Source organism: Stomoxys calcitrans, chromosome 3, assembly GCF_963082655.1.
Source record: "Stomoxys calcitrans chromosome 3, idStoCalc2.1, whole genome shotgun sequence".
Taxonomy (NCBI): Eukaryota; Metazoa; Arthropoda; class Insecta; order Diptera; family Muscidae; genus Stomoxys; species Stomoxys calcitrans.
Genome location: NC_081554.1, coordinates 58,758,822 through 58,773,741, shown reverse-complemented (window position 1 = coordinate 58,773,741; position 14,920 = coordinate 58,758,822). Strand labels below are relative to the sequence as shown.

Sequence of the window (14,920 nt, the reverse complement as noted above, 5' to 3'; positions counted from 1 at the left end):
TAAATGCAATTTTACCATACCTCTGTAATGCGAATATATCATTGCAATTAAAGTGTAACGACTACGAAAAGAATAAACAGTTAGATACACTTAAACAAAATAACAACCCTAGTAAAAAAGTTGGAAGTTCGGGAAAAATTTGATATCTAATTACATCTTATTGTATCTGATTAGATCTAATATGATCTAATTATATCCGATGACAGATATAAATGCATCTGACCCGCCCGAATGAGAAACAACAAGTAGCAAAATCGGGAGAAAATCGGAATCGGTTTATATGGTAGCTGTATCAAGCCATTGATCGATTCAGACCATATTAGGCACGTATATTGAAGGTCATGGGAGAAGCCGTTGTACAAAATTTCTTCCACATCGGATGAGAATTGCGCCCTCTAGAGGCTCTAGAAGTCAAGATCCCAGATCGGTTTATATGACAGCTACATCAGGTTATATACAGATTTGCGCCACACTTAGCACAGTTGTTGGAGGTCATAACAAAACACCTCATGCAAAATTTCAGCCAAATCGAACGAGAATTGCGCCCTCTAGAGGCTCAAGAAGTCAAGACCCAAGATCGATTTATATGACAGCTATACCAGATTATGAACCGATTTGAATCATACTTAACACAGTTTTTGGAAATGATACCAAAACTCTCCGTGCAACATTTCAGTCATATCGGACGAGAATTGCGCCATCTAGAGGCTCAAGAAGTCAAGACCCAAGATCGGTTTATATGGCAGCTATATCAAAACATGGACCGGTTTGAAATATACTTAAAGCCGTTGTTGGAAGTGATACCAAAACACTACGTGCAACTATTCAGTTAAATCGGACGAGAACTACCGCCCTCTAGAGGCTCAAGAAGTCAAGATCACAGATCGGTTTATATGGCAGCTATATCAGGTCATATACAGATTTGCGCCACACTTAGCACAGTTGTTGGAAGTCATAACAAAACACCTCATGCAAAATTTCAGCCAAATCGGATGGGATTTGCGCGCTCTAGTGGCTCAAGAAGTCAAGATCCAAGATCGGTTTATATGACAGCTATATCAGATTATGAACCGATTTGAATCACACTAAGCGCAGTTTTTGGAAATGATACTAAAACTCTCCGTGCAACATTTCAGTCAAATCGGACGAGAATTGCGCCCTCTAGAGGCTCAAGAATTCAAGACCCAAGATCGGCTTGTACGGCAGCTATATCAAAACATGGACCGATTCGAACCATACTTGGCGCAGTTGTTGGAAATGATACCAAAACTCTACGTGCAAAATTTCAGTCAAATCGGACGAGAATTGCACCCTCTAGAGGCTCAAGAAGTCAAGACCCAAGATCTGTTAAATGACTGCTATATCAAAACATGGACCGATTTGAACCATACTTAACACAGTTGTTGGAAGTCATACCAAAACACTACGTGCAATATTTCAATCAAATCGGACGAGAATTGCGCCCTCCAGAGGCTCAAGAAATCAAGACCTGAGATCGGTTTATATAGCAGAAGCAAATTTTGCCCATGAACATTCCACTAAGAAACAGGGGCAAACTTCTCACATATCAATGAGTGCAGTCCGATTCAACATTTAAGCTCAATGATAGGGGGCCTCCTTTTTATAACCGAGTCCGAACGGCGTGCCGCAGGGCAACACCTCTTTGGAGAGAAGTTCTACATGGCATAGCACCTCACAAATGTTGTCAGCATTAGGAGGGGTAAACCATCGCTGAAAAATTTTCTGATGGTCTCGCCAGGATTCGAACCCAGGCGTTCAGCGTTATAGGCGGAAATGCTAACCTTTGCGCTACGGTGGCCTCCTCCGGTTTATATGGCAGCTATATCATGTCAACATGGACCGATTTGGCCCATTTACAATTCTAACCGACCTATACCAATAAAAAGTATTTGTGCAAAATTTCAAGCGGCTAGCTTTACTCCTTCGATAGTTAGCGTGCTTTCGACATACAGACGGTTGGACATGGCTAGATCGACTTAAAACAGGCAAGAACTTCGTGTGCCAGAGTACTTAGAAACAAAAAGTTTCTTTACGAACAACGTCTTCGTGCCAAAGTTATTGATTCTCCGAGGGGAAGCAAGAGGTTCTGGTCATATGTAAAAAGAGTAAAGGGCAACCCATCGGCAATCCCCACTCTTGTTAAGGATGATCAGTTGTTCACTGACCCGGTTGATAAGGCTAACTACTGGCGACTGGCTGAAATGTTTGCAGGAAATTATTCCTCGCCATTTAGCAATCAACCACTCCCCGTGATTGATAGTGTTCTTAGTTCGATGCGTCAGATATTCTTACGAACACGTGGAGTCAAAAGGGACCTTGCGGATCTCGACGTTAATAAATCTCCGGGCCCGGACGGTATATCAACACTTGTCCTTTGTAAGTGTTCTTCGACGCTTGCTCGTCCACTACGTAAACTTTCCAACCTTGCTTACCGTGCGGGAGTTTTCCCGGCGCATTGGAAGTTTGCGAACGTTCAGCCCACCACTTCGTTCGATTTATATCGAGCTTTCTCAGAGATGGCACTATACGAGTTGTTGTAGATGGGTTTCCATCATCTTTTTCTTATTTTCATTGACGATCTATTGGGTCAGACTTCGAATCCACTCTACTCATTTGCCGATGACAATAGTCTGTGTCTTTCATATTCATTCGACCATAGGCCCAGTCCTCAAGAAATTGTGGACAGGAGGCGCATTATGGATGAGACGCTCTCCCAGGCCATTTCCGATTGGGGTAGAATGAACAGAGTAGACTTTAACGCACAGAAGACGCAGTGCTGTTTCTTGTCTAACAAGCGATTCACTGACCCACTACAATCGTCGATATCTATTGACGGCATAGATATTGAACATTCATATGCTCTTGATGTTCTGGGCATGAAGATACAATTTGATATCCGTTGGTCAAAACACGTATTCGAAGTGTCGAAAAAAGCATTCAAGTGTTTGGGCTTTCTTAAGCGGTGCAAGAAATATTTCACCTCTTTTGATCTTCTCAATATCTATACGATCTACATCAGGCCGAGTATGGAATATAACTCTCATATATGGGTTCAACGGAGAGCGATGGTGTTAATTGGGGACAGTAGGGTATCCAACTCTATTGCTTCTCTTGAACATCGTCAGAATGTGGGTAGCGTTGTATTGCTCTATCGTTATTTTCATGTCGTGTATTCCAGGGATATTCGTCTTCTTATGCCTGACATTAGGATGTTCCCCAGGAATACAAGACTTGCCAAGAATTCACACCCGTTTGTAATTGATTGGCCAGTCGACCGAATCATGCATTACCGAGAAAATTAATTTTTCGCCCGGACCATTCGTATGTGGAATCGACTTCCGGCTAATGTCTTTCTTACCGACATTGACGTTCAGAAATTTAAGACGAATATCAATAAACACTACTCCCTCTTTACCCCCTCCAACCATTAACTTTCCTGATTGCCAACGGAATGCACTGCATATATAGGGGAAATCCACTGCGTGTTGGTTAGGTGAAAAAAATTTTTTTCTGCCAAATCGGACGAAAAATTACGGCTTCCCGGGGCTCAAGAATTCAATTGGAAGATCGGTTTATATGGGTTCTATATCGGGTTATACACAGATTTAAATAGTACTTGACACAGTTGTTGGGAGTCATAAAATTGCACTATGTGCAAAACTTCAGCCAAATCGAATGAAAATTTCGGCTTTCCGGGGTTCAAGAAGTCAAATCCGAAGATCGGTTTCTATGAGAGCTATATCAGGTTATAGACCGTACTTAACGCAGCTGTTGGAAGTCAAAGCATAACACTATATGCAAAATTTCAGCCAAATCGGATAAAAATTGCGGTTCCAGTGGCTCAAGAAGTCAAATCGAAAGATCGGTTTATATGGGAGCTATATCAGGTTATACGGACCGTACTTAACATAGTTTTGGAAGTCATAACAGAACACTATGTGTAAAATTTCAGCCAAATGGATGAAAATTGAGGCTTCCAGGGGCTCAAGAAGTCAAATCGGGAGATCGGTTCATATGGGAGCTATATCAAAATCTGAACCGATATGGCCCATTTGCAATCAATGACGACCTACATCAATATAAAGTTTCTGTGCGGCTTGCTCTACACGTTCCACCGCTATCGTGATTTCGACTGACGGACGGACGGCCATGGCTAGTTCGACTCAGAATATCGAGACGATCAATATTTCGAGGTGTTACAAACGGAATGACTAGATTAGTCATTCCGTGTTAGTAGACGAAATAGGTGTAAGAGCAGAGGCTTCTGATGTGAATGTATTTTCCACAGAATATGACGGGACACGCGAAGACACCAGCATTTTGGAACAATGAGATAGATCGATGGTTCATCATTCCGGAATTTATCGTTAAGGAAGCTTTGAGGAATTTTCAACTTTTTCAGATACCAGTACCTGGTGAAATATTTACTGCAGAGACAAGCGGCTACCTGGCTTCCCACCTGGCCGCTATTTACACAGCGACACAATATCGGACATGTACCAACTTAGGGGCGTGGAATGGAGAACAATTAGGAATTTTGTGAGTAATTGTGAGTTTTTTTGTATGTCCATAATGACATGTGATGGATTAATATCCTCCCTGTCTTTTTAACATAACTTAACCTAAGTCTAAGGCATTACAGATGAGCGATGGGTAAATACCCAAAAGGTATTTGGGTACATACCCAAAAGGTATTTGGGTAAATACCCAAAAGGTATTTGCGTAAATACCCAAAAGGTATTTACCCGGTAAATTGGGTAAATACCCGGGTATTTACCCATACATACCCAAATACTGGGTATTTATAATTTTACAGACATCTTGGGTATAAAAACATTTCATATTCTTTGTATATAAACCTGACCTGATCCCATAAAATCGGAATTTTGTTATATATATCCGCTATATAGACTGATCTCCAGACTTAAAGTTGAGATAATAAATTGGTCATTTTCCATCCGATTTCTATGAACACAGTGAGTCCTGGTAGACCCCTACCCAATTATGTGAAGTGTGGCCCAGATCGGACCATATTTGGATATATCTGCCCTATAGACGGGCTGCCCGATCTCCCGATATATGTTATTAAGGCCATTAAAGATCCATTTATTACCTGATTTTCATGCAAATTAACACAATAAGCTCAGGTAAAGCCCCACCCATTCTTGTCAAATGTGGCCCAGATCGGATCATATTTGGATATAGCTGCCATATAGACCGATTATCCCGATATACGGTATTGAGCCAATAAAAGTAGCATTTTTCATTCGATTTCGATGAAATTTGAAATAATGAGCTTTGATAGCTGCCTAATAGACCGATTTCCCGATAAAGAGTATTTGACTCATAAGTGGAGCATTTTTCATCCGATTTCTATGAAATTTGGCATAGTGATCGACCCCTACCCTTTCTTGTTAAATTTGGCCCAAATCGGATCATATTTGGATATAGCTGCCCTATATACTGATTTCCCGATATGGGGTATTGAGCCTATATAAAAGTAGAATTTTTCATCCGTGTATTTACCCAATAAATACCCAAGCTTTGGGTATTTTCCCCGGTAGAAACCCATCTCTACACTTAAGGCATTGGGAGTTCAGTATTATCGAGGCGATGATAGGAAACCTTACGTGTGTCGTCGTGTGTGAGTCAAACCAACTCATGTGTGAGTTGGTTTGACGGACTCCTGACATTGCAATTTGTTAACTCATGTTACATGTCCTTTGCCATGGAGTTTTCTCGGGTTTTCTGCCTAAAGGGCGGTATGAACCTCAAACGAAATTTTAATTTCCATTAGAAATGCATAGACATATCTTCATATAAATGCCAGGGCGGATTTAAAAAGGTGGTCTCACGCGAACAGCCGTTAGCAGTTGGGCAGGTTTGACGGTATCAAGATGATTTTTGTTTGCATTCTTTTTGTTGTTATCTTCATTCTCGCATATTCTCTGCTCATGTACGCACACGTATACACACACGCACACAAATTTCTTTGCGTGTGTTGGCAAATGGACGATCAGCTTGATGTCAAGATGGCAGATTGCACCATATGATTTGCGGCTGTTGTACAAATTAGACCACCTTTAATTGTTTCGCCATGACATTGAAAACTATTGCTTTTATAATTTTTTACACAACTAAGTGGATTTATTTCTACAAAATAACGCTTAATTTTGATAAATGCGTAATTTCGCAGCAAAATAGCAGACTGAAAATTTTGATTAAGATATGTCAATGCATCTCTAATGGAAACGAAAATTTCGTTTGAGGTGCGTACAGCCCTTTAAGGAATACGATTACCTTAGGCCACCCACGCATAGAATAAGCAAAATTCCAAGTAATAAGTTGTACTATATCTTAGTTCCTTCTTGTATCAATTTGCTTCATAGTGGCTTTGGGTCCTCTAAGACCGCACTGCGGATTCTAAAGCGCTCGTTCACCCCCTCTATCGAGGAAGATGTATGTCCCGATTGTAACCAGGGACCGCACGACACACGTCAACTGTTTAACTGCCGGCCAGATCCACTCGACTCAGACCCAGATCCCTGTGGACGCACCAATATTAGTCGCAGAGTTCCTGGGTCTTGATACTCAACAGAATCAAGCAGACGAAAGATAGAACACAATAAACTGCTACAACAATAACAACTAACCTCTGTCGAGTCACAAAAATCGACCCCTGAGTCCCTTAGACTCTTAGCTTTCTCAGTCGAACATTTCTTTGACTTTGGTATTTACTTGTAATTATCTTAGAGCTAGGTTACTTGTTGGACATTTTTTTATTTCGGTTTTTTTACTTTAGATTTATTACGCGCTCACGGTCTGTGGGAACGTGGACTTTTCCTTTTTTTCAATAAATAAAGATTCCTTTTAATGGGTAAGCTAATATGGTAATAACATAATAACATTATTAATGCTATATCAGGCTACATGGGTACAAACGTATATACAAACATCAAAATATCTAAATTATCGTGATTTTAAAAACAATTCAAATGTCTCCATGTCACTTTTTGCTATTTTTCGAACAAAATGAAAATTATTGCCTTCTACCATAATTTTGGGTGATATATACATGTCCTTCTGTGGATCGTATTGTGCTCGTCCTAACATTTTCAAAAATTCATGACGTTCTCTTAGACGAAATTCTCTTGATGCTAAAATTTCAGGTTGCTGAAGTAGCATTTCATGACTCAATTTCATTTCTTGGTGGGCATAAGCAAAACGTTCTACCAAATCATCAGGTTCTGGAAAATAACACAAAAATATGGTTAGTATATACAATAATGGTAAAATTTGCTTAAGAATGGGTAGCCTACTTAACATCCATAATCGTGGTTTACTTAGCAGCAGAACTTTAATTTCTTCCTTATTGAAACCCATTTCTTCCCTTATGCAAAAAGTTGCATCCTGTATGTGTTGCATGTTATAGGTAATAAGTCTTGGCTGCTTGCTGCTCAGGAATCGCACATCATCTCCACTCAAAGCGAACTCCTTTTGAAAATAACCCAAGCGCTTATCAACACGTCTGGTGGAGAACATTATCCAGTAGGGGTTCAATGTAAGTATTCTTTGAATTTGTTTTTTTGTGAACTTTTTCGACTCTAAGTAATTGACCCTGGTCTGCATGTCATCAAGTTCAACTTTAAATATTAAAGGATTCTTAGTAATTAATTCACCAAAGTGTTCGGCGGCAACTCCTTGATCTTGCAAGAAAAGTAAACGGGGATGCACATCTTTCTCCAGATCCAGCTTTAGCACAAATTCGGGCAAGCCTTTACGTTTTTCAAACGAACTTAAGTCCACACCCAATTTTATGAAGCCCTGCAATAGCTCCGATTTAGTGACATAAGCAGCCAAATTATATGTGGGTTGCAGTGGTAGTTTCTCCTCTACGGAATGTTGGACTTCTTGTTGTTGGTTTTCTTGTTTCAGGGTAAGGGCAAGTTTTGTGCCAGCTTTAGATGGTTTAAGCATTTGTTTTAATTGCTCTAAATCCATGCCGCCGGTTAGTTCAGCCAATTCTTTTCTGGCCATTTCCACTTCATCGGGTGGTTCTCCATTTTGACTTGGTAATATCCTTAAGACTTCCTTTTGACGAGGCAAACCTCTGATATAACGTTTTTGTGTAACAACATTTTCTATTAGTTTAAATTTGTTTTTGGGAAGTTTGGATAGAATTCGTAACATGCTGCACCGTACAAAAATGTTTTATTTACTAAATCAGCTGATTATTACAAAAACAAAAGTAAACATAGTCACTAGGGGGCTTTCAACTAGATGAGTTCTTTAACGTCGCACAGTGAAACAAAAAAAATTTAATAAGGGCTGGAGATTTTGTACTCTTTGAGATTAGGAGCTTTTATTATCGCAGTAAAACTGAGTATTCTGTTCAGTATTTCGAGTTAAGTGCTGTCAAACTCCATATAAAAAACAAGTCGCTGAAAACCGGCGGAAAAGTAGTACTCTGTTTAAAGTGAGCAAAATGGCAAAAAATGTTATGAACTTGAGAGGTACTGTTTGTTGTGGAGCTTGAAAGTAAACCTTTCTAAATCGAAAATTCTTGTTTTTCGTAGAGGTTCTAGAATCTCTTCGAATTTAAGGTGGTGCTTTGGAAATCAGAATATTGAAATTGTTAATAGTTACACATACCTGGGCGTTGAAATAACTTACAATTTGTCATTTAGAAAACACTTACAGAAGAAGCTTGCGGATTCCAAACTGGCCATAAATAGCACATGGTCGAAGTATATAAGTCACCCTAGTATTGCTAAAACTAATAAGATGAAGATATTCGATGCATGTTCCAGATCTATAATGTTTTACGCTGCACAGGTTTGGGGTTACACAAGGTTTGATGATGTAGAGAAGCTCTTTCGCTTTTTTACTAAGAAAATGCTTTATTTGCCTAATAATACACCAAATTACATGTTGTATCTAGAAACTGGATTTTCTTCTATGTTTTGTAACACTCTTAGAATCCATTTTAACTACATTAATAGAATATTGCGACTTAGCTCTCACCGCTTGCCCCGCTTGCTGGCGGAGAAAATCATAGAATTGAATGCATTATGGGCAAAAGAATGGTCAAATATTTGCCAAACCCTACAATATATTCCTGCTAATGCTACAAATCCGATATGCATGTATTCAGACAAAATAGTAGAATTACTGAGAATTCAAGAACAACGTGAATTTGAATCAGATGCAAGAAATTCACAGTTCCACGATCTTTATTCTGTGCTTGAGTATAATATAATTCCATTTCATACTGCTGACTTATCTTCACGAGCTACTAGCTTAATCATTAAAGCTAGAGGTGGTTTACTCGACCTTAACTCGAGATCATTCAGAAGTAACACCCATGGCACTTGTTCTATGTGTAATACAGATCAAGATGAAAATACACTTCACTTTATTGGCGCCTGCCCACTATACAGAGAATTTAGAAAAAGTTATTTCGGAAAATATTTCCTTAATGAGTCCGAAGTATTAAATATATTAAATGGCACGAATAACTCATCACTATATAAATACATAGAAAATTGTACTAAGTATAGAAAATTAATTATTAATGAATTCAGTTTTTAATAACCAAAATGAAAAAAGAAAAAGCAAGAAACATATAGAAACAAACAACAATTTAGTGATAAGCATTGTATTACGGCTAACAGCATTTTTGCTAAGCCTAACATAGATTGTATTTAAGAACTTTATGAAATACTATTCTTGAATTGTAATTTGAATTCAATCTATTAATAAATAATAATAATAATAATAATAAAAAATGGCAAAAAAAAAACTATTTTAGTGGCAACACTTGAAACTATTGTCGGCATCATTTTAGTTTGTTTTATTGGTTTCAATGGTTCCTTTTTCTTTATATATTTGAGAAAAAATATATAAAATAGAGAAAACCTATAAGTGCAGATAAAGAAACGTGTTTTGGTATGGGAACAAAAACATTTGATTGCTGTCAAATTCCGCTCGCGAAATAATTAAAAATTTCAGCGGCTATTCCGATAGCAAAATAGAATACCAACCCTAAATGTGTAGTTGTTGTTGCCAATAAAAGACTCAAGATTTACTCCACATCTATTTAAATCTTGTAGCAGTTATATATTAATATTTTTACTTGTTCATTGTGTTTTTCTTTCATATTATTAAATGTTAACGTCTTTTAATTTACTTTAACACATACTTTTGCATTGCAGTGTGTTAGATTTATTTTGAGTCAAATTTCGTTGATCAAGAAGAATGTGATCTAATGCGCATGACTGTTCCCAGTTTTAAGAAAGAGAGAGAGATAGAGTGAGAGACTCATTGAGTGTTACTTTTGCAATGTAACGCAATGTAATAGAGTCTTTTTGTGCCTGTTGTTATTGTAATTTTTTACAGTCATTACATTCTCGCTTGTGAGACAATAATTTAATAGTAATGTTTCTCAGGAACAGTTTCTTTTACTCTTATTGAAATATGCTTAAGTAATATTGTTTATCTCAAACATGGTTTCCTATAAAAGGCACTGCAATGCTTAAGTCTGTCTTGATTTTTTTTTGGAAACATTCGTTGAGGTATGAACTAAGGCTTCATGGAAACGCATTAGCGTGGCCGGTTGTCTTTAATCGTACTTTGCCGACGGCAAACAGCACTTGGCGAAAGCGAAAGCAGTCACTTGTGTGAATGCCTGAGGCAGTAACGAATTTAATTCAACCGTAAAGTAATAATTTTTCATTTACACCAATAAATTTATAACGTTTTGCATAGAAATCTTGTTGCGGGTTTGATTTACTAAGGCTGATATTTTGGTAAACCTGTCTACGCAATAAAACCTCTATAAATTTGGCGCCCAACCCTAGTGGCCTGTGTTAACCCCATTTGAATGAAAAATTCTAAAACTTTACGTAGTAGTCAAAGACTAACCATGTCTACAAATCCTTCCTTAACTACTGAGCAGTTTGAAAGGCTTATGCAAGCGGTAGCAAAAGCCAATGTAAAGTCTGGAACCTATAGTCACTGTACGGCTCGCTACAACGGCGAAAGAGATCCTGTCAAGCTTGAAGAATTCATAGCAGCTATAACCACTTTTAAAACGGTAGAGAAGATAGAAGATGATGATGCTATCAATAGCATGCCGATGTTGTTGCTGGGGGACGCTTCTGAGTGGTGGAGTGGTGTGAAGAACAAGGCGAGAAAGTTTGAAGATGTTGTGAGAATGCTCCGTGAATCGTTTTGCCCACCAAAACCTGCATGGCGTATATATGCAGAGATCTTTGAAGCAAAGCAGCAGAAAAACGAAGCAACGGACACATTTATACGGAAGAAAAGGGCTTTGTTTGCGAAACTTCCCAAAATTCCTCTAGAAAGCGATCAAATTGATATTTTGTTCGGTATGCTTCATGTCCAGATTCGAGACAGAGTTTTTCGTCACAAAGTGGCCAACTTCGACGAGTTGCTAAAGGATGCACGAGAAGCCGAAGATGCTATTAATGAGCGTGGTAAACCTGTGAATACCGAAAATCCGTCCGTCGGTGGTCCAGTCCGATGCACATACTGTCGAAAGAAAGGACATACAAGAGACAATTGCTTCAAAAAAGAAAAATTTGATGCCGAGGCCAGGCAAGAAGCTAATGTTATAGCCCAAACGACCACGGCCAAACCAAAATTGGCATGCTATGGATGTAATATGCCAGGATATGTTCGTGCTAATTGCCCAAATTGCAGTGGTGCTAAAAAGCAGCAGAATCCTGAAGGACATGTCCATTTTAATAATATTTCAATGCGCCTAGTCGGAAGAGAGATTCCAGTTGCCAACATTCAGATGTTCGGTGTCCCTGGGCAAGCTTATCTCGATACTGGAGCTCGAACCAGTATAGCCAGTGCGAACCTAAAGAAAATTATGGATTTTCATGATTGCATTTACAATAAAGTTCGAATGGAGATTTCTTTGGCCGACGGAAGTAGATCCGTCCAAGAATGTTTGTCCACGGTGTGTAAAATTGCAATAGGAGGAAAATCATTTAACATACAGTTTGTTATACTGCCCAATGCTCCGGACAATAGAACATTATTAGGGGCAGATTTCCTAGAACAGGCAGCAATTATTCTAAATATGGGCCAAGGATATTGGTGTTTTGAAGACGATCCTGGCGTACATTTTGAGTTTCCGGATTTGTTACCGTTAAATTTAAACTTGCTGGAGACCATAAAAACGGCGAATACAAATAAGGTCGTCAAAAATTCTTCTGAGGCCGGTAAAAGGAAGTCGCAAGAATGCGAACCAACAACACCAAAGCGTTATAACCGCCAAGTCCACTTGTTCGAATTTGAAAACTTTGGCCCTGACATAACCGGAAATGATTATTCGCCTCACTCAATTCAGGCAATTTTCAAAGATTGTTTACCTGAAAATGAAAAGGACACACCGGTTCGAAACGCCAGTTCTGAGCTGGTTGCCAGCTTTGAGTACGATGACGATTATATCGACTCGATATTCACACCAATTTTGATGGTGGATTTCAAGTTTTTAAAACCATCAGATGGTGAGTGCCTTGCTCAGCATGAAAGACATGAATTGGAGCGTATTTTGCAAAAACATGCCACTATTTTTGGCGGAATTGGCGAACCAACTCCGTACATGGAACATTTCATAAATACGGACAATCATCAGCCCATAGCTTCAGCTGCATACAGACTGTCCTTTGCTAAAACAAGAGAACTTAAAACAGAAGTAGACCAAATGCTGGAATTGGGTATAGTCGAAGAATGTGAATCTGCATGGGCCTCGCCTGTCGTAATGGTGCCAAAAAGAGATGGTGGTATACGAGTTTGTGTTGACTACAGAAAATTAAATAATATAACCACACCAGATAGGTACCCACTGCCACGTATTGATGACCTTCTTCATGCTGCAAAGAGCACCAAGTTTATGACCACGTTGGATCTGCAGAGCGGCTATTACCAAATCGCTGTGAATGAAAAAGATCGAGACAAGACCTGTTTCATTACACCTTTTGGACTATTTCGATTCACAAGGCTGCCTTTTGGTTTGAGAAATGCCCCAGCTACATTTCAACGATTGATTGATCGGTTCAAAATCGGATTAAAGGATATGCTTATATTAGCCTACTTGGATGATCTTATTATCTGTTCCCCAACTTTTAATGATCATTTACGCGACTTGAATCTGGTGTTTTTTCGTTTAGAGCAATTTAAACTTCGAATAAACAGGTCGAAATGCAAATTCTGTTGCCGCGAAGTTAAATACCTAGGTCATATTCTAACACTGGATGGCATTGCGATTGATTCAGCAAAGACTTTAGCAATATCCGAGAAAAGGGAGCCGAAAAATGTGAAGGAACTAATATCTTTCATTCAAACTTGTTCTTGGTACAGAAAGTTTATTGATAACTACGCCCAGATAGCCAAGCCCCTTACAGATCTAACCAAAAAAGGTTCATCCTGGTTATGGGGAGATATTCAAAGAAAATCTTTTCAAGAATTAAAGAGAAAGCTTATAACCCCTCCTGTTCTACGACAAGCTCGAGATGGAATTCCTTTTATTATAAAGACGGATGCAAGTTCTTTTGCACTCGGTGCGGTGCTAATCCAGGGGGAGGGGCCCGATGAACACCCTATTGAATACATAAGCAGATTGCTTTCAAATGCGGAAAGAAATTATTCAACGACGGAAAGAGAAGCACTCGCAATTGTATGGGCATGCGCAAAGTTTCGGGGATACATTGAAGGCGCTGAAATAATACTGATGACCGACCATCAGCCCCTAAAGTGGCTGCTCACTATGAAGTGTCCAGTTGGTCGTTTAGCCAGATGGGCCCTACAAATTCAGCAATACAACTTTCGCGTTGAATATACCCCTGGGAAAAGTAATTCTGTAGCAGATATGCTATCTAGACCCAATGGAAATGTTGAAGAACCTGATGCCGTTAATCTATTTAGCTTTCAGATCGATTTTCCCCACAAAAATCCTGAAAACGTACGTGAAGAACAGATGAAGGACGACCTTTTAAAACAAATCATAACATGCATAGAAAGCGAGGATGAAAACCTCAGCCACTGGCTCAATCGTGGCTATGTTATGAACGATGGAGTATTGTATCGATATAATAATGATGAATCAGATGAAGCGCAATTAGTAGTTCCAGAACATGAACGATCTGATATATTAAAGATATATCATGATGAAAGTACGGCAGGACACTATGGTGCAGAACGAACTATACAAAGAATTGCTAGTAGATATTTTTGGCCAGGCATGAGAGCCGAAATAACAAAATATACTAAATCTTGTATTGAATGCCAGCGGTTTAAGGCATCTAATGTCAAACCAGCAGGTCTTATGAAAACCACGAGTTGCAAACAACGATTTGAAGTGCTAGCTGTTGACCTCTTTGGCCCGTTGCCCACAACAGATGAAGGATATCAGTGGATCCTAATAGCTGAAGATGTTGCATCCCGATGGATTGAGCTATTTCCACTTAAAGAAGCTACCGCCGAAATGTGTGCTAAGTTACTTATCGAGGAGGTCTTTCTACGCTATGGAGTACCAAGGCGACTTAAAACTGATAATGGTGTCCAATTTATTTCTGCCATAATGCAACAAGTAACATTTTGCTTCAAAATACAACAACAATTCACACCGGTCTACCACCCACAAGCCAACCCAGTTGAACGCAAAAATCGTGATATGAAGGCACAGTTGGCAATCTTAGTGCAGTGTCACCACAATGCATGGGCCAATCACCTCAGTGCTATTCGATTCGCCATGAATACCGCCAAATGCCAGACAACAGGGTTTACTGCCGCATTCTTAACATTTGGACGTGAACTAAGAACCATTGATGACGTTAATAAAGATCTACGGTCCATTGTAGAAGGC

At 39.1% G+C, this 14,920-nt stretch overlaps 1 protein-coding gene across 1 annotated transcript; it reads right to left on the bottom strand.

Annotated features, from left to right (window-relative positions):
- Nucleotides 1-6,964: 6,964 nt before the first annotated feature.
- LOC106081741 (transcription termination factor 3, mitochondrial) lies at nucleotides 6,965-8,225 on the bottom strand. The gene is made up of 2 exons (XM_013243920.2): nucleotides 7,341-8,225; nucleotides 6,965-7,268 (listed from the first exon to the last, which is right to left on the bottom strand). Exons 1-2 carry the CDS (start codon nucleotides 8,209-8,211, stop codon nucleotides 6,991-6,993), a joined length of 1,149 nt encoding a protein of 382 aa, XP_013099374.2. The 5' UTR covers nucleotides 8,212-8,225; the 3' UTR covers nucleotides 6,965-6,990.
- Between the last annotated feature and the right edge of the window lie 6,695 nt (nucleotides 8,226-14,920).

What these genes read in the sequence shown, in the direction of transcription:
- LOC106081741 (XM_013243920.2), bottom strand. Translation starts at nt 8,211, where the DNA reads ATGTTACGAATTCTATCCAAACTTCCCAAAAACAAATTTAAACTAATA. An exon ending in ACCACGATTATGGATGTTAA is followed by an intron (nt 7,269 to 7,340) that starts GTAGGCTACCCA and finishes GTTATTTTCCAG; the next exon opens with AACCTGATGATTTGGTAGAA.